Genomic DNA, 25,076 nt, shown 5'->3' with positions numbered 1-25,076 from the left:
GCGGCAGGTGGGCTTGGAGGCGCGCGGGCCAGAAAGGTTTCCCAGCGTTTCTCGCCCCTTGGCCGCCGCCCGCCCGGCGCGAGCGCTCGGCGCGCGTTCTGGGCTGTCTGTGCCCGGCGCGCGCCGCGAGCCCGCGCTCGCTCCCCCCACCCCTCCTCGCGCTCTCAGCGGCCCGGGCAGCGCGCCGCCTCACGCTCGTCCTCAGGCTGTCCCCGTCGGCCTTCGCGGCGCGCACACCCGCCCGGCCCAAGCTCCCCACTCGGGCCGGCCGGCTCGCGGGTTCGGTCGCCCCGCCCCCTCGGCGCCACTGCTGGGCGCTTGCGCGGGGCGCGTGGCCGTGGCCGGGGTCTCCGCTACAGCCGGTGCTGCCGCCGCCGCAGCCTCAGTCAGTCAGTCAGTCCCCAGCAATGGCGGAAGGAGGTGAGCGAGAGGAGCTGCTCTCGCCGTCGCCGGTCTCCCCAGCCAAGCGGCTGTGCTCGTGGCCCAGCCCGCCGCCTCACTACCCTCGCGGTTCGTCCGGGACGGTCAGCGGCGGGGCAGGGGGCGTCGGCGGTAGCTGCCTGACCCCTGGGGCCCGCCCCCACCTGCAGCCCGAGTCCTTGCTGGACTGCGCCGCCAAGACAGTGGCGGAAAAGTGGGCGTACGAGCGGGTGGAGGAGCGCTTCGAGCGGATCCCGGAGCCCGTGCAGCGCCGCATCGTCTACTGGTCCTTCCCGCGGAATGAGCGGGAGATCTGCATGTACTCCAGCTTTCAGTACCGGGGTAGCTCCGGCGCTGGCGCTGCTGGTGGCGCCGCGGGGACTTCGCCGGCCGAGGAGGGGCCGCCGCCGCCCCCCGGGGCCGCAGCTCCGGCCGGCCCCGCCCCCGGGGCTGCCGCGGTTGGGGCGTCCCCGGGACTGGGCGCAGGAGCCAGCGCGGCCGGCGGCGGCAGCGGCGAGGGGCTGCCCTTCCGCCGGGGCATCCATCTGCTGGACAGCGGCTCCGTGGAGAACGTGCTGCAAGTCGGTAGGTGTTTGCCCGGCTCCTCTCTGGTCCCTGGCATCCTCTTCTGCAGGTGCTTCCTCCCTGCCAGAGCCCTGGGCCGAGACCCCGGCTTTCTGCCCAACTCCTGTTCCTCTGCGGAAGGACAAACAAGTCACATAAAAAACTTTTCTCAACATCTCATTCAGGTCCACTGCCACTGTTTCCCCACTGCCCTCTACCCTCTTTTCTTTTTGTTTGGAGAGCGAATAGGTCTCTTTTTTTCTACTCTTCACTCCACTCCCCATTTTAAAGGCAAAAAAGGATGGCAGGTATGTTTTTGGGGATGTCATAATGTCGGAAATGCGTTTTTCTAATTTAAGTTTGTAGAGGAGATGATTGTTCATGAATCTGGAGCAAGCAGTATTACAGGGAGTGTTTGAGGGACAGGCTGTCAAAGGCAATCCGTAGTCCTAGCTGATTGAAGCTGGGTGTAATTAACTTTAAAATTGGAAAAAAATAAAACAGCAACAACAAAATATTGTGCATTTTAGACAGTTTTAATTGCCTGCTTTAATATTTTCTCTCCCTGGACCAGTGATGCTTGGGAATTCAGGCTGTGGACTAACAATAACCGAAGACGGAAATGTGACAGCTTCTCTTCTCCACACCCCTACCCAAGCAAAAAAAAAAAAAAAAGCCGCACAATCTGGAGTGGGGGTGGGGTCTGTCTTCCTTGTCAGACTCGGGTAAATCAAAAGCTGGTCACGTTGGGTTTTTCAAATGCTTCTGTTTTAACAAGTCTTCGTATTTGCTTTTTTTTTTTTTTGTAGGAAAATGAAAAATTATTTTTCTTTTACTTCTCCGGAGCTTCCAGCCAATTTGTTCATCTTATTAAGTATGTAAATGCAGTGCTCCTGATTGGTGGAGCGGTTAGGGAAAAAGATATTGCTTAACATTGACATGCTGTATGGAAAATTAAAACACTGATTTTTTTTTCTATTTGAATTGTTATAGCAGTCTGTAAGTGCACCTGTATTTTTATGCATTTTATTGTACAGTATATGCTGATATTTATTGAAGAACATTAATTTTTGAAAGGAGTTGGAGGGAAATTGTTTTTAGAATTATGGTAAACATTGTACGCACACACATGCACACAAACCCCATTTAGTTCTCTTCTTCCCAGGTAAAATCAACATACTAAAATTTTTTTTTCCTTAAATAGTAGTGCATTTATGTAATCTGCTCTGCTTATCGAGAATCACTGTGTCTGTTTCTATTAAAATGACAGTATGCCACAATTTGTTTTGCAAATGTGAAATGTAAGTTTGTCTTGTGCTAAAATACAGTGACAGTGCATTGAGAAAGTTTTATTTGAAAAAGATTAGTCCTTTGTGTATATTTTTGAAAGAATTGAATAAACAACTAATTAAGGTGTACAGTTTTAATACTGAAATATTGAAAATGTGAAAATGAATATAGGCATTTCTCCATTAGTCTACAAAGTATTTTTTCTGTGAGTTTAAATGAGTGAACTTTTACTTTAAGATTCTTGCTTAAAATATTTTAAGCTGGAAAGGTAGTGGTTGTTTTATAGTAAGAGATGGGTTTGAAAGAGTTTTCTGAGGGGGCAAATGAGGGAGAGAAGTTTCAAAGACGTATGTATTTTTTAAATGACTGTAATGTCAAAATCCAAATGAATTCATGTTTTATGGGTGATCCAGACCACGTTTAAATAGGATTTAAAAAAATATGATAGTTGGTGAGTTTATGGAGTGGTATGTGCTTGTATGATAGTTTCTGTGACCTAGAGAAAAGACACGTAAAAGCCTGTTCTCTGCTTCTCACTTTGGTTTTCAAAGACGAAGATAGGAAAATGAATTAATACTTTTAGATAATGCTATTTGAGAACCATGATCTGTGTAATCTTAAATATTTTTCTGACCTTAATTTATGCTAATGAGTATGCAAGAGAAGGGTATTCCGTTCTCTATCATTTTAAATTCTGTAGGTTGGCGTGAAACACCCTTTAATATGTAAAACTAGGTTCACCCCTTATCTCCTAAAATTAAAATTGTATGTGACTTAATCAAGGAGATAGGTTTTATAACAGTATTACTAAAAAATGAGTGAAAAATTGATTTTTTATAGCAAGGTAGTAATCATGTTCTTCAGTTTATAACTTCAAACTTTTTTTATTGCTAAGTGGTACCAATATAAAAGTCTTCGTATTTCCTTACTGTTCCCAAGCTATAGTTGGTTATAACCTCAGAGTTGGGAAGTTATTGAAGGATGATGCTTTAGGAAGGAAGGGAAGTTGGGGTATTTGTACAACATCCTCTTAAAGAAAAGATTCATAAGGGGATTTAAATAAACATCACAATACACAACAAGTTTTGAAGGAAAATAATTTACTGGTTCAAATAGTAAGTATATTAAATACTGTAACTTTTGATTGCTTTTCACGTAGAATTTGGTAATGAGAAGTCATAGATTGTGGTTGAAAGGCTCTGTAGAAAGGTTCTGTAGAAAATACCAGATTTTGATTCAGAACTCAAACTTTCCCAGCTTGATATAAACAAATGCGAGAACTATAGGTTTGTTATGCTCAAAGGATACATTTCTTTTACACGGCAGTACTGAATCAGAAGTATTGTTCCTTTTAAAAGGGGAAAATTGCAAATTAGTCTTTTCATGGACATCTGTAAATTTGAAGCTCTGTGAATGGATTTACAGCCTGATCTCTCAGTATTATGAAGGTAATAGGGTTCAAATATTTTAAGCATCTGCATTTTTAACCTGTTTAAGAAGCCCATGGAATAGCAGTAGTATAAATCTTGTGAAAAATACTTATTCAATAGTCTGCAGATAGTATAAGAATGGGACAACTATAATTTACTAATAGTTTTAAGGTTTTGACCCTTTTTTGCTATTCACCATATTTTAAATTAATTTCTCTGTATTAAAATTTAAAAGAGGCTTGTGTCTTCCCAGGGAAATCTGAATCGATTTAAGGAAAAGAAGCATTAGCAGTTTTTCAGTCTTAAAAATGGAAATATTATATTTAATTGGAAAAATAGATTTTTCAAAATTTGGTAAAGGCATGCAGGGGTCTTCTGTGCTGGTATATTTTAATTATATAAATATTTATCCAGAAATCTTAAATAGTTCTGATAGGCAACTTCAACAAAATCCATTACTTTTAGTCTAAACATTTTCTAAATAAGTACGTAATTTGTCCTTGGACAGTCTTCAAGACTAGAGTCACAATACTAAGTATTACCTTATGTGGAAGAGGTGTAATTACAAAGTTAATTTAAAAAAAAGGTGCATTTCGAGAAGATATTAATAACTTAAGCATCAAATAATAGGTTTATAATTATAAGCACTTATATACTATCAGTAAACATGCCTGTGAATTTTTTTTTATAGTATAACTTTTGTGAAATGCAGCAGTAACAAGTATTACAGTTGTTGATTTTTAGATATAATTTGTTTTCATCTATATTTGTGTGGTGGAACAAAACATATCTACAGCTGAAAAGATTTATAGCATCATGTATAAGTTAGAGTAGGTAAAATCATAATAAAATTTAATATGGGGGAAAATGACTTAATTTATATTTACGATATCCCAGCACTGAAGTCAATTGCATACCTTTTAAGGATAAGTTGTTAACTTGTTTCCTAGTGTAGAAATTTATCAAGTTTTACATCAAGTTGCCTTTTTATTTTTTTGAACAATGAGCTCTTCCCACTCTTTATCACCCTAATATACCACACATCTTAATAGTCAACAAATGTTTGTTGAATGAATGAATGTTAAGCATGGACTTCTCAGTGTTATAAAACTGAAAGAGAGGAAGAGAGGGAGGGGGAGAGAGAGACACAAGTCTGAATTTTTAGCACGTGGGAGATATGTGGACTTGTGCACATACTAAACTGATAACATTAAGTAGTATGAGTGCTGTAATATATGTATATTTTCTGTGTTGGGCATCTGTTTTGTGTGAAGAATGGTTATTTATCGTTTTCTTTAAATGAAAGCCTTAAATAAATCTTAAGAGTTCTGCTGCTAACCAAAAAGTAGGCAGTTCAAATCCACCAGCTGTTCCTTGGAAACCCTATGGAGCAGTTCTATAGGGTCGTTATGAATTGGAATCAGCTCGATAGCAAAGGGTGTTTTTGGTTCTCAAGGATAGAACTTCGGCTTTTAAAAATAATGAATTAACTAAGATAGTAGATTTTATTTTAGAAGTTATCTCTGTTTTAGGAATACTTTTTATATAATATCGAAGTATGAGTGACAAGTCTAAATTTTGAAGTGAAAGGTATGGAAATTTATTCCTGTAAGAAGCAATTTTTATTTTTATTTTTGCTTTCAATAGTGGCTATTAAAAATCAAGGCATTAACTATATCCTGTGGTGCTGGCTATATGAATCTATGCATGTGTTAAATTGTATGGAACTGTACACCAACTTCCGTTGCCATTGAGTCGATTCCAACTCATAGGGCCCTATAGGACAGAGTAGAACTGCCCCATAGGGTTTACAAGGAGCGACTGGTGGATTTGAACTGCCGACCTTTTGGTTAACAGCTGAGCTCTTAAGCACTGTACCACCAAGGCTCTGTGTACCAAAAGCTAGTCAATTTTTACTTTATGATACTTTAGAAAATAAAACTTAAAAAAAAATCAAGGTGTTAAATATAAGTCAATAAATTAATGCACAGCAGAAATACTGAAAATGCTTCTCATACTTATTTCTTGTTGCCTAATAGTTTCATATTAATTTTAAACTTAAAAAAAATGACTTTTTAAAGCTGTTGGATATGGCTTAAATTAGAATTTACCATTTCATTTTATTAGGCATGCATTATTTCAATTTAATTGCATGATTGATTAATTTTTTAATATATGTTAGACTTTTTGGACAAATAAGTGGCTGTTTAAAGGTTAAACCTATTATTACTCTTGGTAAAAAATGATGATTATGCAGTATAGCGCTCAGAGTATACATGTATGGATGAACAGTTACTATGTTTTTTTTTTTAAACTTTTATAACTCTTCTTTAGAAATGGGTAACCCCAAAAGTATATGACCCATGTCTTAACCTCTGTTTCCGATCCTAAATTAACATGGATGAGAATTAGCGTTAGGTTTTTTTATTAGATTACCATCCATTTCAGATTATCTTTTGTGGATTTCCTACTTTGTGATTTATTTATAAGCTCATTTTATTCCTGATACAGGCAGCGTTCTTCTTGACCACTTCTAGCCTGTCATCAAGTTGGTATGTCAAGGACATAAAACTCATTTTAATATTAGCCTTAACATTATATAATTGTATGCTAAATTATTCTATGATACGTTTCATAATTATATATAACCCACTGATGAATTTTTAGTTTTCAGTATAACTACTCTCCCACTTAGAATGTGTAATTTGATACACCCTAACTTGTGCTCAGTAAATGTTTGTTGAATGAGTAAGTAAATTCTCATATAACTTTTTTATACTTGTGTAGTATTGACATTTCTGTTCATTAATTTTTATGTGACTGGAACCTAGGAGATATAATGACCCTTTGTGGCTTAATTTCAGGCTGTTTCTGGTTTTTAAAAAGTTACATTGATTAAAAAAATACCTTTGATGCTTATTACACCCATAACGCAAAAATCAGTGTTATGCAAAAATGAAGGATGACCACATCAGATCATAAAATATTATGTGGGACACATATGTCCCTTTGGACCCAAGAGGCGAAAAATGTAGGTGGGCACACTACACCCCACTGGTCATGAAAGATTACTGCCAGATGTACATCGTTAATGTGCAAAATTGATGGATAGTAGATTTTTTACTGTTGTCATAAATGCAAAATGTAGGATAAGGGTTAATGAGATAGTCAACAAGTGAGGAGTAGGTATATTAAATAGTTCTTGATTCATTCATTTTATCACTTGTTATGTGTATGGCTCAGTAAATAATTGTTATCCTGTTTTTGGTGGGAATCTTTCCAGAATACTTTGTTTTCCTACCTTGGGGTATAAAACCAGTGCTTCTGTGTAATTATGTTGCCATCTTTCTGTAGGCAGGAGATTTTAAACTTGAATGGGTACTTGACTCTAGGGGGTTCTCTGAAACCTGCTTTTGAAAAGTTATATTTATACATGTTTTTGTGTCATATGATTGTTTTTCATTATAATAGAGTGATGAATGTGGTACCCAAAGCAGTGTAACATTGTTACCATCTTAAAAAAGCAGGCTTGAGTCAAAAGAAGCACCTTTCTCCCTAGTGGTTTGCTTGCCTTAAAAAACAGTTGTTTATGTGTTTATTATCATCAGTCATTAAGGAAATTCAAATTAAGTCTCAATGAGATACTACTACATACACACTAAAATAAAACAAAACGAAAAAAGCAAACCCATTGCTGCCAAGTTGATTCCAACTCATGGTGACCCCACGTGTTACTGAGTAGAACTGCTCCATAGGGTTATCTTGGCTATAATCTTTATGGAAGCAGATCTCCAGGCCTTTATTCTGTGGCACTGCAAGATGGTTTTGAACCACCAACCTTCAGGTCAGTAGTCAGGAGCATACTGTTTGCACCACCCAGAGGCCTGCATATACTCATAGCTACAACAGAACAAAACACTGCCTGGTCCTGTGCCATCCTTACACTCGTTGTTATGCTTGAGCCCATTGTTGCAGTCACTGTGTCAGTCGATCTTTTTGAGGGTCTTCCTCTCTTTCACTGACCCTCTACTTTACCAAGCATGATGTCCTTCTCCAGGGACTGGTCCTTCCTGATAACGTGTCCAAAGTATGTGAGATAAAGTCTCACTATCCTTGCTTCTAAGAAGCATTCTAGCTCTACTTCTTCCAAGACAGATTTGTTCGTTCTTCTGGCAGTCCATATTCAATATTCTTTGCCAACACCATAATTCAAATGCATCAATTCTTCTTCAGTAGTCTTTATTCGTTGTCCAGTTCTCGCATGCATATAAGGTGATTGAAAACACCATGACTCGTGTTAGGTGCACCTTAGTCCTTAAAGTGACATCGTTGCTTTTTAATGCTTTCAAGAGATCTTTTGCAGCAGATTTGCCCAGTGCAATGTGTTGTTTGATTTCTTTACCGCTGCTACCATGGAGGTTGATTGTGGATCCAAGTAAAATGAAGTCCTTGACAACTTCAGTCTTTTCTTCATTTTCCATGATGTTGCTTATTGGTCCAGTTGTGAGGATTTTTGTTTTCTTTACATACAATCCATACTGAAGGCTTTGATTTTTATCAGTAAGTGCTTCAAGTCCTCTTCACCTTCAGCAAGCAAGATTGTGTCACCTGCATATCACAGGTTGTTAATGAGTTTTCCTCCAATTCTGATGCCCATTCTGCTTCATACACACACTAGACTGGCTAAAAATAGAAAGACTGACAATACTAAGTTCTGACAAGGGTGTGGAGCAAGTGGTACTCTCATACATTGGTGACGGGAGTACAAAATGGTACAGCCACTTTGGAAAATAGTTTCCCAAAAAGTTAATCATACACTTAATCATAAGACTCAGCAATCCCACTCCTACGCATTACCTGAGAGAAATGAAAACATTTGTTCATACAAAGACTGGTACTTGAATATTCATAGCAGCTTTGTACATTATAGCCCCAAACAACTAGAAACAACCCAATGCCTATCAGTGGGTGAATGAATAAAGAAATTGTTATATATCCATACAATAGAATACTATTCAGCAGCAAAAAAGAACTAATTACAACTCAGCCATATGGATGAATATCAGTAGCATTATGTTAAATAAAAGAAGGCAGACACAAAAGGCTATATACAATACAATTCCATTTATCTTGAAATTCTAGGAAACCCAAAGCTATAATGATGAAGTATATTAGTGGTTGCTAGGAAAGAGGGGAGAGTGGTATGGGAGAACTTTTTTGGGCAATGGAAATGTTCTATGATTGTGGTGGTGGTTACTTGGCTGTTCATTTGTCGGAACTTATTGCATCGTTTGCTTAGAATCGATAAATTTTATTCAGTGTAAATTTTACCTAAATTTTTTTGTATTTTAAAGAAAGGAACAATGGTTTTCAGTCTTGGTTTCACATTGAAATTACCTGGGAACTTTTCGAAAATGTCAATGCTGAGGCTTCATCCCAAATTAATTAAATCAAAATATGTGGAGAATGAGGACCAAACTTCAGAATTTTTAAAATGCTCCCCTGGTAGTTTTATGTGCAGCCGAGATTGAGAAACTGCTGTAGAAGAGTGCTCATCTCAGTTAGTGTTACCAGTATTTTAAAACCTATTGTTGGCAATGAAAACATTATGTCATTTTTACAACACAAATGCTGTGAAGTATTTTAACCCTCTTTCCTACTTCAGTCCATTCTGTTTTACCTATCGTAGATTTATTGATGAATCTCAAAGAGAATTATCTCACCATTTAAAAAATATGTGCATCTGTATTTTGGAATGGTCTCATTACAAACTGTATAAATTCTTTTTCACTGTCACCACAATCAAAAATAACTTGTGGAAATGTAATGCCAAGGTATAATTTTCTTCATATTTTTTCACTAACTCACTCTTTCATAAAATTTACATTTAACTTTTTTAATGTTCTATACAAAATAGAACATAATTCCTCTATTTAAAGAATACACAGTTTAGTGCAGGATACACATATACAATAGCATTTAGCAGACTGTTTTGTAATAATAGAGGTGGTTACTATGGGGGCTGGATATTTTGCTCCATTTTTATATAGTTCTAATTATAATATTAAAATTATGTCTCATTACAATGAAGATTGAAAGCACTATATACTGCTCTCCTTTCATGAAATTGTTACTGTATTAACATTTCATATGTCTTGTGATACTCTAGTCTGTAACTGATTCCAAGAGGTAACATTGGCAGGTGGGAATATGATGAAAATATTACCAGATATTAATCCTTTTTTCTTAGAATAAACTATAGATTCCTGGCTTTAGCATAGCTTTATTATCTTCAGATAACCGTATTTTAAAAAACAAAAAATTGTTGCTTCTTTTTAGGTACAAAAATATGATGGAGCTAATCAGCAAAATAGATTTTTGTCCATTCATTGTCTTGTAGTCTGTAAGAAAAAAAAGAAATTCTTTTTTTTTTTTAAAAGTCTGTAAGCAACAGGAAAATGTGTCTTTGGAAGACATAGGAATAATTTCATTTTTTTTCCTATTCATTCATGGTTTTATTGAATGGAAGCCTGCAGCCTTAATACATTCAGGAAAAGCCAGCCTGCTTATTGTGCTTAAATCTGTCAACACCTGATTTACTGACATGGCTGGCAAGCATCACCCATATACATTGATGTTATTAGCAGTATAAAATCATTCCTCATGTTTTGACTTCCTATCCTGAAAAAAACTCTTAATCTTAACTAATCTTTTTTCTCACTCAGTATTATATTATTATACTCTTTACTATCATATATATTTCTATGTAACTATCATATGTATATATGCTGTCACATCTGTACAGGAACTGTGGAGCAGGTAGCCTCAGAATTCTGGCTCCTCACTATGTTTCAGTTTCCGTAGCTGCAAATCTAGATTATAGGGTTGTTTTGAGGATTAAATGAGTTAATATGTAAATAATTTAGAATAGGGCCTAGCACATAATAAGTGCTATGTAAATATTCATTATTTTTATTTTTATTATAGTGTTTACCAAAATTGTTGAAAGAGTATTCTGTATTTATTACCATTGCTTCTTCAATCTTAACCCCACCTCTGAAGTCTTTGAAATCAGTCTTATTTGTGCTTTCACTCACTGTATTAAACTGATCTCTTAAAGGTCACCAGTGACCTCGTGATTGCCATATACAGTATCCTTTTTCCAGTCCTCATCTTTGTGTCTTCTACATAGAGTCTACTGACCTTCCTCAAAACACTCCTTCCTAGATTGTTATTTTATTTCACCATTTTGGTTTTCTTTATGCATTCCTCCTTTATTTTTTTCTTACCCTCCAAAAAGTAAGGATGCACCTTCTTGTCTCAAGCCTTCCAATTTAGCAATTTTATTTATTTCCACAGCTTCAATTGCTATTATATGAGAATAAGATAACATGGTATAATAGTAATGATCTAAAGTTTGTTTGAAGCAACTGTATTCTCATTTTCAAATGAAATCTTCTAGTTTATGAAGTAGATAAAATCTGAGCTGCCTTGGAGACTGGGGTGGGGTCCAGAACTCCATGTGCTTGGCCAGCTGCTTCCCCCCTTTGAAACTTAGAAGCTTGTCCAAATAATTTTGATGTTCAGAATTTGGAGTTGGGAGATCTGTCTTAGCTTTCTCATCTGCAAAAGGTTTGGGATTTTTGTGAATTCTAAATAACCTAATGTATGCAAAAGTACTTTGTAAATATTCCTATATAAATAATATGACTTTTAAGTCTGAATCTTTGGTTTTCCTTCTGGAATTCAAGGTCAACATGTATATTTGCCTGCTAGATGTTTCTAAGTGGATACTCTACTAGCCACTCAAAATCAACATGTTTGAAGTGAAACTTAACATTGTCCCTAAAAATAGACTCTTCTTTCTGATTTCCTTATCAACTGATTAAAAAAACACATGAGTTGAATCCAACTCGTAGGACCCTGTAGGGCAGAGTAGAACTGCCCCATAGAGTTTCCAAGGAGTGGCTGGTGGATTTGAACTGCTGACCTTTTGGTTAGCAGCCCTAGTTCTTGATCAGCCCCACCAGGGCTCATACCAATTAGTTAGGCAGCATCATTTTCCAGTTCTCCCAAGCTTGAAGTCCAGGTGTCGTCTTCTGAATTTTTGCATTATGTATCACATCAATTCTGATTATCATAACTTTTTTATTAATGTACAAATATGATGTGGAAATGGCACTGATTAGGATATAGATAAATGGGTCCTGGCCTTAGCCTTACATTGTTGGCTCTGTGACTTAATCTCTCAATACCTTATTATTTTTTTTAGATGTGTAAATTGAAGAAGGTATTGAATCAGGTGATCCCTCAGGTCTTTTCCAGATCTCTTGAAAATATTTGTCTTATTCAGTTCTGTGTCTTAAAGGTCTGTCATAGGGCCTGCTACATAATAAGGGAGCCCTGGTGATGGAATGGTTAAGTGCTTAGCTGCTAACTCAAAGGTGGATGGTTTGTACCCACTACTTATTCCGTGGGGTAGAAATACGTGACCATCTGCTTCTATAAAGATCACAGCCTTGGAAATCCTATAGGTAGTTCTACTCTGTCCTGTAGGCTTGCTGTCAGTTGGAATTGACTCTGCGGCATACAACAGCAACAGATAAATATTTGTGGAATGAAAAAAACGCTCCCCTGCCTTTTTAATTGAGATAAAGTTTACACTGTATAAAATTTATCATTTTAACCATTTTAAGATGTACAGTTGCGTGGTTTTTAGTATACTTACAGTGTTGTACAACCGTCACAACTATCTAATTCCATAACATTTCCATCACTGCCAAAAAAAACCTTGTACCTCCAAATTACAGTAATCATAAACGTGGCAGAGGACCTAGAAATGTTTTGCTCTGTTACTCATAAGGTCACCATGAGTCGGAGCGGACTCAAAGGCAGAAAACAACAACAACTTCCCAGTTGCCACCTACCCTACCCACTGGCAACTACGAATCTAATTTCTGTTTGTATGGGTTTACCTACTCTAGACATTTCATATATATTGAATCATATGTCTCCTTTTGTGTCTGGCTTCTTTCACTTACTATAATGTTTTCAAGGTTCATCCATGTTTTAGCATGTATCAGTACTCATTCCTTTTTATGCCTGGGTAATATTCTATTATAAGGGTATACCACATTTTGTTTATCCATCAGTTGATGGATATTTGAGTTGTTTCCAATTTTTGGCTATTATGCATAATGCTGCTATGAATTTGGTGTACAAGTTTTTATAGGGGCATAAGGAATTGCTGGGTCGTATAGTAACTCTATACCACTCATCTGTCAGTTTGTTATATTGTGGTGGCTTACATGTTGCTGTCATGCTGGAAGCTACAGGACCAGTATTTCAAATATAGCCTGGTCACCCACGGTGGACAGGTTTCACTGGAACTTCCAGACTAAGATGGACTAGGAGGAACACCTGGCAATCTACTTTAAAAAAAACTGACCACTGAAAACTGTACGAATAGCAGAAAAACATTGTCTGATACAGTGCTGGAAAATGAGCCCCTCAGGTTGGAAGGCAGTCAAAATATGACTGAGGAAGAGCTACCTCCTCAGAGTAGAGTTGACCTTAATGATGTGGATGGATAATGTTTTGGGGACCTTCATTTGCTGATGTGGCATGACTCAAAATGAGAAGAAATACCTGCAAACATCTGTTAATAATTGGAACGTGGAATGTGTGAAGTATGAATAAGGAAGATTGGAAGTCATCAGAAAGGAAATAGAATAGATCAAGATCGATATCTAGGCATTAGTGAGCTGAAATAAACTGGTTTTGGCCATTTTGAATTGGATAATCATATGGTCTACTACGCTGGGAATAACAAATTGAAGAAGAATGGCATTACATTCATCATCAAAAAGAACATTTCAAGGTCTGTCCTGAAGTACAAAGCTGTCACTGATAGGATAATATCCATTTGCCTGTAAGGAAGACCAATTAATACAACTGTTATTCAAATTTATGCATCAACCACTAATGCCAACGATAAAGAAATTGAAGATTTTTACCAACTTCTACAGTCTGAAAATGATCAGACATGCAGTCAAGATGCATCAATAATTGGTGGTGATTTGAATGTGAAAGTTGGAAACAGAGAAGAAGGATCGGTAGTTAGAAAATACGGCCTTGGTGATAGAAATGATACTGGAGATCGCATGATAGAATTTTGCAATACCAACAACTTAGTCACTGCTAATACCTTTGTTCAACAACATAAACAGCAACTATACATGTAGACCTCGCCAGATGCATACACAGGAATCAAATTGACTGTATCTGTGAAGATAATGGAAAAGCTGAGTATCATCTGTCAGAACAAGGCCAGGGCCCACTGAGGAGCAGAGCATCAATTGCTCTTATGCAAGTTCAAGATGAAGATGAAGAAGATGAAAAATGTCCACGAGAGCTGAAGTACAACCTTGAGTATATCTCACTTGAATTTAGAGAACATATCAAGAATAGATTTGATACGTTGAACACTAGTGACCAAAGACCAGACTAGCTATGGAATGACATCAAGGACATCATGCATGTAGAAAGCAAAAGGTCATTAAAAAGACAGGAAACACAAGACCAAAATGGATGTCAAAAGAGACTCTGAAAGTTGCTCTTGAACGTGGAGTAGCTAAAGCAAAAGAAAGAAATGATGAAGTAAAAGAGCCGAACAGAAGATTTCAAAGGGCAGCTTGAGAAGAAAAAGGTGAAATATTATAATGAAATGTGCAAAGACCTGGAATTAGAAAACCAAAAGGGAAGAACACATTCAGCATTTCTCAGGCTAAAAGAACTGAAGAAGAAATTCAAGTCTCAAGCTGCAATATTGAAGGATTCTATGGCAAAACATTGAGTGACACAGGAAGCATCAAAAGAGGGTGGAAGGAATACACAGAGTCACTGTACCAAAAATAAATGGTCTATGTTCGGCCATTTCAGGAGGTTCCATATGATTAAGAACTGATGGTACTGAAAGAAGAAGTGCAAGCTGCACTGAAGGCATTGGCGAAAAACAAGGCTCCAGGAATTGACAGAATACCAACTGAGATGTTTCAACAAATGAATGCAGCACTGGAGGTGCTCACTGGTCTATGCCAAGAAATTTGGAAGACAGCTATCTGGCCAACTCACTGGAAGAGATCATATTTGTGCCCATTCCAAAAAAAGGTGATCAAACAGAATGTGGAAATTATTGAACAATATCATTAATACCACACACAAGTAAAGTTTTGCTAAAGATCATTCAAAAATGGTTGCAGCAGTATATTGACAGGGAACAACTAGAAATTCAAGCTGGATTCAGAAGAGGACGTGGAACAAGGATGTCACATGGATCTTGGCTGAAAGCAGAGAATACCAGAAAGGTGTTCACCTGTTTTTTTTTTTTTATTGACTATACAAAGGCATTTGACTGTGGGGACCATAACAAATTATGAATAACATTATGAGGAGTGGGAATTTCACAACACTTAATTGTGCTTATGCAGAACCTGTACATAGACAAAGAGGCAGTCTTTCTAACAGAACAAGGGAATACTGCGTGGTTTAAAATCAGGAAAGGTGTGTTTCACGGTTGTATTCCTTCACCTTACTTATTCAGTCTGTATGCTGAGCAAATAATTTAAGAATGAGGCCATTAGTATTGGAGGAAGCCTCATTAATAACCTGTGATATGCAGATGACACAACCTTGCTACTGAAAGTGAAGAGGACTTGAGGCACTTTCTGATGAAGATCAAAACCTACAGCCTTCAGTATGGATTACATTTCAACATAAAGAAAACAAAGATCCTCACAGTTGGACCAATATGCAACATCGTGATAAGAAGAGAAAATACTGACATTGTCAAGGATTTCGTTTTACTTGAATCCACAATCAATGTCCATGGAAGCAGCAGTCAGGAAATTAAATAGCGTATTGCATTGGGCAAATCTGCAGCAAAAGACCTCTTTAAAGTGCTAAAAAGCAAAGATGTCACCTTTAGGACTAAGGTGATCCAAGCTGTCGTGTTTCTAGTCACCTCATATGCTTGAGAAAGCTGGACAATGAATAAGGAAGACCGAAGAAAAATTGATGCATTTGAATTATGGTGTTGGTGAAGGGTATTGAATATACTGTGGACTGCCAGAAGAATGAACAAATGTGTTTAGGAAGAAGTACAGAGTGCTCCTTGAAAGGCGAGAATTCATCTCATGTACTTTGAACATGTTATCAGGAGGGGCCGGTCCCTAGAGAAGGACATCGTGCTTGATAATGTAAAGAGTGTTGGAAAAAGAGGAAGACCCTTAATGAGATGGGTTGACACGGTGGCTGCAACAATGGGCTCAAACATAGCAGCAATTATGAGGATAGCACAGGACCAGGCACTGTTTCCTTCTGTTGTACATGGTGTTGCTGTGAATCGGAACTGACTCAATGGCACCTAAAAACAATAGTCCTCATGGGGTTATGGAATATAATAATATGACCTTTTATCTTAAAAAATAAACTGAACTACCGTTGAAAGAAGTGCTGTAGTCAGTACAGCTGCAGCAAGAGAGGCTTTTACATGATTCATAGGCTATGAAACTGTTCAATGGATGTTGGTTTCAGGGAAAATATCTGTTTTAAATTAATCTTTGTCAGATATAGCCATTGCAGAAAATTGAAATTCAGTTGACTTTCTGACCTCATAACAACAAAAAAAAAAACACTATACACTAATTCTTTCAATGTAAAATTAATTTTTGAACTTTTTTTTTTTTTGCTCTGCTATACTGCTAGAGCTTGTTGAAAGAACAGCAGGAGTATATTTAGCATTGTATTAAATTTTTAAGAAAGCTTTGATTTTATGGAATTGAAAACGTTTATGGCGAAACATGGGCCATTTTTTAAAAAAGATTTTATTGTGTTTTGTGTGAAAGTTTACACAGCAAATTAGGTTCCCATTTGAGAATTTCTACACAAATCGTTCAGTGACATTAGTTACATTTTTCACAATGTGTCAGCATTCTCTTTAACTGCATTCTGGTTGTTCCGTTGTAACATGGGCCGTGCTGGAAGCTAACACTGAATACTTGTTTTCAGTTGGCAGATTTTTCAGTAACTGATGAATTCTTGTATTGAAATTTCTTGGTTCTATACTGTTAAATGTATCATTTTCCCAAAAACTGCATCTTCTAGAGTTGTTTGGTGCCATCGAGTTGGTTCCGACTCATAGCTACCTTATGTACAGTAGAAGGAAACACTGCCCTGTCCTGCAGGGTCCTCACAGTCGTTGCAGCCACTGTTGTCAATCCATCTCATCGAGCAGCTTCCTTTTTTTCATGGACTCTCTACTTTACCAAGCATGATGTCCTTTTACATTGACTAGCCCATCCTGATAACATGTCCAAAGTACATGAAGATGAAGCTTCACCATTCTTGATTCTAAGGGCCATTCTGGCTGTACTTGCTTTAAAGACAGATTGGTTCATCCTTCTGGCAGTTCATGGTATATTCAATATTTCTCACAAATACCGTAATTTGAAGACATCAATTCTTCTTTCTTACTCATTGTCCAGCTTTTGCATGCACATGAGGTGATTGAAAATATCATGGCTTGCGTTAGTCATCAAAGCAGTATCATTTCCTTCCAACACTTTAAAGAGGTCTTTTGCAGTAAATTTGCCCAATGCAATATGTCTTTTTTTTTTTTTTTCCTAACTGCTGCTTCCATGGGCATTGATTGTGGATCCATGTAAAATGAAATCCTTGACAATGTCAATATTTTCTCCATTTATCATGATGTTGCTTATTGGTCCAGTTGTGAGGATTTTTGTTTTCTTTATGTTGAGGTGCAATCTGTATTAAAGGCTGTAGTCGAGCAGCTGAAGCAAAAGGAAGAATTGATGAAGTAAAAGAACTGAACAGAAGATTTCAAAGGGAGGCCCAAGAAGACAAAGTAAAGTATTATAATGACAGGTGCAAAGAGCTGGAAATGGAAAACCAAAAGGGAAGAACACACTTGGCATTTCTCAAGCTGAAAGAATTGAAGAAAAAATTCAAGCTTTGAGTTGCAATAGTGAAGGATTCCATGGGGAAAATATTAAACGACACAGGAAGCATCAAAAGAAGATAGAAGGAATCCACAGAGTCATTATACCAAAAAAAATTAGTCGATGTTCAACCATTTCAAGAGGTGGCATGTGATCAGGAACCGATGGTACTGAAGGAAGAAGTCCAAGCTGCTCTGAAGGCATTGGCAAAAAACAAGGCTCCAGGAATTGATGGACTATCAATTGAGATGTTTCAACAAACGGATGCAGCGCTGGAGGTCCTCACTCATCTATGCCAAGAAACACGGAAGACAGCTTCCTGGCCAACTGACTGGAAGAGATCCATATTTATGCCTATTCCCAAGAAAGGTGATCTAACCAAATGTGGAAATTATAGAACAATATCATTAATATCCTACACAAGGAAAATTTTGCTGAAGGTCATTCAAAAACGGCTGCAGCAGTATATCGACAGGGAACTGCCAGAAATTCAGGCCAGTTTCAGAAGAGGATGTGGAACCAGGGATATCATTGCTGATGTCAGATGCATCCTGGCTGAAAGCAGAGACTACCAGAAGGATGTTTACCTGTGTTTTTTTGACTATGCAAAGGCATTCGACTGTGTGGATCATAACAAATTATGGATAACATTGTGAAGAATGGAAATTCCAGAACACTTAATTGTGCTCATGAGAAACCTTTACATAGATCAAGAGGTGGCTGTTCAGATAGAACAAGGTGATACTGATTGGTTTAAAGTCAGGAAAGGTGTGCACCAAGGTTGTATTCTTTCACCATTCAATCTGTATGCTGAGCAAATAATCCAAGAAGCTGGACTATATGAAGAAGAACGGGGCATCAGGATTGGAGGAAGACTCACTAACAACCTGCATTATGCAGATGACACAACCTTGCTTGCTGAAAGTGAAGAGGATTTGAAGTACTTACTAATGAAGATCAAAGACCACAGCCTTCAGTATGGATTGTACCTCAACATAAAGAAAACAAAAATCCTCGCAACTGGACCAATGAGCCACATCATGATAAATGAAGAAAAGATTAACGTTGTTAAGGGTTTCATTGTATTTGGATCCACAATCAACAGCCATGAAAACAGCAGTCAAGAAATCAAAAGATGAATTGCATTGGGTAAACCTGCTGCAAAGGACCTCTTTAAAGTGTTGAAGAGCAAAGATGTCACCTTGAAGACTAAGGTGCGCCTGACCCAAGCCATGGTATTTTCAATCACATCATATGCATGTGAAAGCTGGACAACGAATAAGGAAGACTGAAGAAGAATTGATGCCTTTGAATTGTGGTGTTGGCAAAGAATATTGAATATGCCGTGGACTGCCAAAAGAACGAACAAATGTGTCTTAGAAGAAATATAACCAGAATGCTCCTTAGAAGCAAGGATGCTGAGACTGCGTCTTACATACTTTGGACATGTTGTCAGGAGGGATCACTCCCTGGAGAAGGACATCATGCTTGGCAGAGTACAGGGTCAGCGGGAAAGAGGAAGACCCTCAACAAGATGGATTGACACAGTGGTTGCAACAATGAGCTTAAGCATAACAACGATTGTAAGGATGGCTCAGAACCGGGCAGTGTTTCATTCTGTTGTGCATAGGGTTGCTATGAGTTGGAACTGAGTCGATGGCACCTAACAACAACAATGGTCTTTGATCTTCATCAGTAAGTGCATCAAGTCCTCTTCACTTTCAGCAGGCATCTGTGTATCTCAGGTTGTTTCTGAGTCTTTCATCAATATTGATACCACATTGTTCTTCATATAGTCCATCTTCTTGGATTATAATATATTACTTTGTCTTCTTGAGCTGCCCTTTGGAATCTTCTGTTCAGCTCTTTTACTTCATCATTTCTTCCATTCGCTTTAGCTGCTGTGCATTCCAGAGCAAGTTTCAGAGTTTCAGAAAAATTCATATGATTCCTGTATTGTGAGATAAATGTAATTAATCGTCAATAATCATATGAAAGAATGTAAGTTCTTAAAACTGTCTTCTAATTTAAGTAGTTATCTTTTCTTAGGACTTTACTATTTATTCCCCAGATGTGATTCTTTCAACATGTTTTTGAGTGAGGCAGGAGGGAATATGATTAATCTTACTTCCTTTTAAGGATTCAAAAAGAATTCTTTCTTAAAATACCTTAACTAACTTTATTGTTTTTTGAAGATTATAAACTCATTTAAAAATTACAGCAATATATGAAAGTTCAGAGAAAAAGGTAAAAATCATCAGAATATCCTATCAGAATATCCTGTTAGACAGATTTCTCAGTTTATAGGGACAGAGATATATGTATATAACTTTACATAAATAGCCTCATATATGTTATTTAACCTTTGAAATGATTTAGAACTTTAGTCTTTAAAATGAAATAAAATAGTTCACACATACAAACATATGTATACACACATGCATATACACACATACTCACACAGAGATGTTTCTGAATTTTAGTGTTTTGCTGGTTTAGACACATAATATTGCCTGTGGGGAGATTAAAAAAGAAAAACGGATGATGTTCTGTGACAGATATTGCTTATATGTATAAGTTCAGTGAGTTTTTTTTTTTTTTTTAATGCAGTGTGCATGAAGATAGGTGATGTGGGAAATACTAATGAAAGTATTCAAATCCTACCATCTGATGCCAATTATCACTGCAATAGAAGTTTTCTCATTCATTTATTTGTTCATTCAATAGTACAACTTGTGGGCTGAACTGTGATAGGCAATTAGGAATACAGAAGTAGAATGGTTTGGATTTTTGACTGTAGGGAACTGTTGGAGGTACCTGAATAGAGAAGTGACATGCTAAAATATATTAGGAAGTTTAATCTGGCAGCTCTATGCCATTTGCATGGAATAAGAAGAGTTAGTATAGCTTGGTGATAAATAACACAAACCTTACAATTGGAGACATTATTCCAACTGTGTTACTTACTAGCTCCTTGGTCTTGAGTAAATTACTTATCTTTAAGTAACAGTATCCTTATCTCTAAGATGGGAAATAATACCTACCTCTTGGGGTTGTTGTAAGAACATGTAGTGAGAGTTTACTATATACCAGGTGCTGTGTTGAATATTTACATACATTATCTCATTTATATGAGATTATATGTTTCTCTACCTTCTTGTATGGTTGGGTTTTAAAGGAGGGGTGAGGAATTCTTCAGATGCTGAAAACCAAGCCAAATGTGTTGCCGTTGAGTCGATTCTGACTCATAGTTGCCCTATAGGACAGAGTAGAACTGCCCCGTAGGGTTTCCAAGGAGCGACAGGTGGATTTGAACTGGTGACCTTTTGGTTAGCAACCGAGCTATGAACATGGGGAGGACATTCTAAGCAGAAGGAACTATATATACAGCTTGAAAGTATAAAAGAATGTATAAAAGAAATGTGTGTTTTATTTTTAATTTTTTAAAATATGGTATGTTTTCTGAGGAATGATGAGTATATGTGTGAAGGGAGGGCACATCAGAGATGGAAGTTGAGAGTGGAACATTAGCTTGAACCCAGATATCAAGGGCCTTCTAGTTTTTAAGAATTTTGAGCTTAATCCTATAAAGCAGGTGTCACAAACGTAATTGTTTATGGGGAACCAGGCAGATAAGATGAATGGGTGAACTGGACTGCACAAGGACTGCTGTAAACTGGATATCACAATCATATATGCTGTGTCTTACCTACGTGTCCTCTCTTCTTACTCCAGCTGAATTTTGCCATGTGGAAATTTGGGCCCAGTGTTGCCAGATTTTCAGATTTTTAAAAGTGAAGCCAGATATCCATATTTTTAATGTGGAATTTTCCTATCTTAAAATGTTTTAAATACCTGTGGGGACAAACCCCCCCGCCGTCTTTATTCTTTATTTGGCCCACAGGCTGTTTATGGACTCTGCTTGTAGATAGCTGGGGAACCATACATGCTTTTTAGTAATAAGGGGAGTGACATGGCCAGATTTGATTCTGAGATCAATCATTCTGGCTTCAGTGTGGAGACTGGATTGGTAAGAATAAAGAATGAATGTAGGATGGCTGTTGTAATAGGTAGACAAAATGAGAGAAGAGGAGTGACTAACCAAGACACTGGCATTAGGGTTGGAAGTGGGAGTTGGAAATGGATTGAAGAGATAATCTCCATGCAGTGCTTCCCAGTATTTTCACTTTCATAGACTATTGTGGATTTACTGGTCGGAAAGATTTATGCCTCTCACATAAGCTGTATGTATTAGTAATCGTATTCCCATTAAATTAATTGCCAGTTATAAGTTCCTGTAGGCATAAAGTAACTAGTGCAACCCTCCTCCCTCAATGAGCTGATGCAATTTTAGTTCATAGTTTAAAAAAAAAAAACCTAAAGTTACAGTCTTTGCAGCCTTACTGTAAGTATAACTACAGTAGGGGAAAGTGAATGTGCACAATTCTTAATTACCACTGAAATTAATCCAGCCAAAAAAGTGAAAATAAATCAGCCAGAAGTTTGACAGAATGTAATATAATTTGAATGATGAGAATACACATTTTGTAATCAATGTAATATATCAGATCTCAAATGTTTTGGTCTCAGAACCCCTTTATATTGCTAAAAATTGCTGAGGACCCTCAAAGAGCATTTGTTTATTTGCGTTATATCTATCAATATTCACCATATTCGAAATTAACACAAACGAGGGACCTGGATTAGAGAGTAGATCTGAGAAACTGACATTTAAACTGAGATGCAAGAGATCAAAGTGTGTAATCTCTGTCAGTGACTGCCAACTTAACAGAATATTTGTAATCATATCTCAGTAACCTCTCCTAACTGGAAAAGATGAAGCCCCAGCTAGTCACAGAAACTTCAAAAGCTTGATCAACATACTTTAACAATTATAAAAATAACTAATATTTACTGAACACATATGCTAAATGAGCCCTAATGGCATAGTAGTTAAGCGTTACAGCTGCTAACCCAAAGGTTGGCAGTTCGAATCCACCAGCTGCTCATCAGAAACCTTATGGGGCAGCTCTACTCTGTACTATAGGGCTGTTATGAATCAGAATTGACTTGGCAGTAACGGGTTTGGATTTTTTCTTTGTTTGTTTTGGTTTTATACTCTAAAAGTATGTTGTTGGGTGCTGTTAGAACTGCCCCATAGGGTTTCCAAAGAGTGGCTGGTGAATTTGAACTGCCGACCTTCTGGTCAGCCGCTGAGCTATTAACCACTACACCGTCAGGGCTCCTGTAAAAGTATACAAATTCATAGCTGTTGCGTTAATTCCGACTCATAGAGACCCTGTAGGACAGAGTAGAACTGCCCCATAGGGTTTTCAAGGCTGTAAGCTCTATGGGGCAGTTCTACTCTGTCCTATAGGGTCACTATGAGTCGGAATCGACTCGACTGCACTGGGTTGGGTTTAATCTTTGTGGAAGCAGTCCTGCCACATCTTTCTCCTCCAGAGCAGCTGGTGGGTTTAAACTGCTGATCTCTTCATTAGCAGCCGCACTTAGCCACTACACCACCGGTGCTCAAACTTATTTAACTCTAATAGCAGTGACATAAGATAGATAATATTATTATCCCCATTTTACAAATGAAAAAAATGAGATTTAAAGAAGTTAAGTAACCTGGCTGGAAAATGAAGGGAACAGAATTTGGATCTAGAACTTGAGGAAAATTTTTTTTAGCAACAAATAAATATAGGAATAGAAAACAATAAGGCAAGTTCTGTGCTGTATAGCATAACTCTCATTGCTATAACTTATTGTAGCTAATTTATAATAAGCTTTTAAAGTATTATTAACATGTTGAAGTTATTTCCCTAAAAATGCTTTTGGGTATAAACTTATTTTTATGTGATTCTCTATAAGAGACTCGATACAACTAACTCTAGATAGAATTCAGTATAACTGTGTTTGCAGTAGCATGTCATTTAAATTCACGTGTCACAGCAGATGATTGTTAACACAATACAGTTTGAATTCTTCACCTTTTGCTTTTCAATTTCACTTACAGTTGCATTTCATTTGATTTTTTCTACTTTTAGACTCAGCTTCGTTTTGCATATGTTACTGAACTAGAATAAAAGAAACATTAATCTCTTCCCAGGAGCCCCAATTCTTTACGATCTCTACTACTGCAATAATTTGTATCATTGTGAAAATTCAAATTTTTATAGAGTTTTGCAGTTTAAGAATTGCAGTTTAGCTATTAACAGCAGCAACTACCCTATTATCATAGAACCAAAATCAGAGGAGAACAGAACTGGCATTTATTAAGAATCTCTTATGTGTCAGATATGTCAGAATCCATTGTCTACATCATCACAACAACCTTATAAAGGTAAGTATTATCTGTGTTTTACAGGTGTAAAGAAATGTCCGAAGAGTTAAGTACCTTGCTCTAATTCCCACAGCTGGTATACGTAGAGCTAGGGTTTAAATCCAAGTCTATATTTTTTCAAAGAGAGGAGTTTTTTAATATTACTTAAAAATTGTAAATAGTTCAGTTAATAAATACTTGGCCAGTGAGAGATAATATTCTCCAAACATATATCTGACAAAGACTGGTATCCAGGATATATAAAGAACTCCTACAAGTCAATAATAAAAAGATATAAATACCCCAATAAAAATGAACAAAAGATCTGAGCAGACACTTTACAAAATATTATATACAGGTTATCAGGGGTGAGAGGCAGGGGGAAAGGTGGGGTAAATGATGATGGAAAAACCACATAGATTAAGGGTGAAAAAAAAAGCACAAATGATTATTGTAATAAAAAAAAAATTAGCTGTCAATAAATTGTATGCCTGTAAAAAGTTGAACTGGCAAAAGTTGTGAGATGGATATATTTACAATGACCAAAAAAAAAAAGTAGCTGCTGAAGCTCCTTATGTACAACCAAATACCTCATGGGATTTGGTTCCTTGGTTTGGAGGTTTAGGGTCATGGTTTCATGGGATATCCTAGTTAATTGGCCTAATAATGTATTTAGTGCTTCTATTCTGTCTCCTAGTTCATTGTGTAGTGCCTGGGGCCTTAAAGCTTGAAAGTGGCCATTCAAGGCATGACAGCTGGTCTTTATTTTCCTGGAGCAACAGAGGAAGAAAGAGAGTCAGGAATAGGAGAAGAATATGGAATATGTGGCTAATTGCCTCCATGAACAGCTGCCTCCTTTTGCCATGAGACCAGAAGAACTGGATGGTGCCCAGCTACCGTTACTGAACATTTTGATCAAAGATTCTGTAGAAGAACCCTGATCAAAAGGGGGAAAATGTAGAGTAGAATTTCAGTTTCTCATGGACTCCAGGCTTTCTGGAGCCAAGAGGGCTGAATGAACCCTTCAAA

At 37.5% G+C, this 25,076-nt stretch overlaps 1 protein-coding gene across 1 annotated transcript in view; it reads left to right on the top strand.

Annotated features, from left to right (window-relative positions):
- The first annotated feature begins 364 nt into the window (after positions 1-364).
- The window catches only part of ZSWIM5 (zinc finger SWIM-type containing 5), a 198,470-nt gene continuing 173,758 nt past the window's right edge, over positions 365-25,076 (top strand). The window contains exon 1 of the mRNA XM_003415562.4: positions 365-1,005. Within this exon, the coding sequence (XP_003415610.2) occupies positions 408-1,005 (598 nt within the window). The 5' untranslated portion in view covers positions 365-407. The remainder of the gene's footprint in view (positions 1,006-25,076) is intronic.

The sequence above is a fragment of the Loxodonta africana genome, chromosome 3 (assembly GCF_030014295.1).
Source record: "Loxodonta africana isolate mLoxAfr1 chromosome 3, mLoxAfr1.hap2, whole genome shotgun sequence".
In the NCBI taxonomy this organism is placed as follows: domain Eukaryota; kingdom Metazoa; phylum Chordata; class Mammalia; order Proboscidea; family Elephantidae; genus Loxodonta; species Loxodonta africana.
Note: the sequence above shows the minus strand (reverse complement) of the source record. Positions and strands in the feature narration are given on the sequence as shown.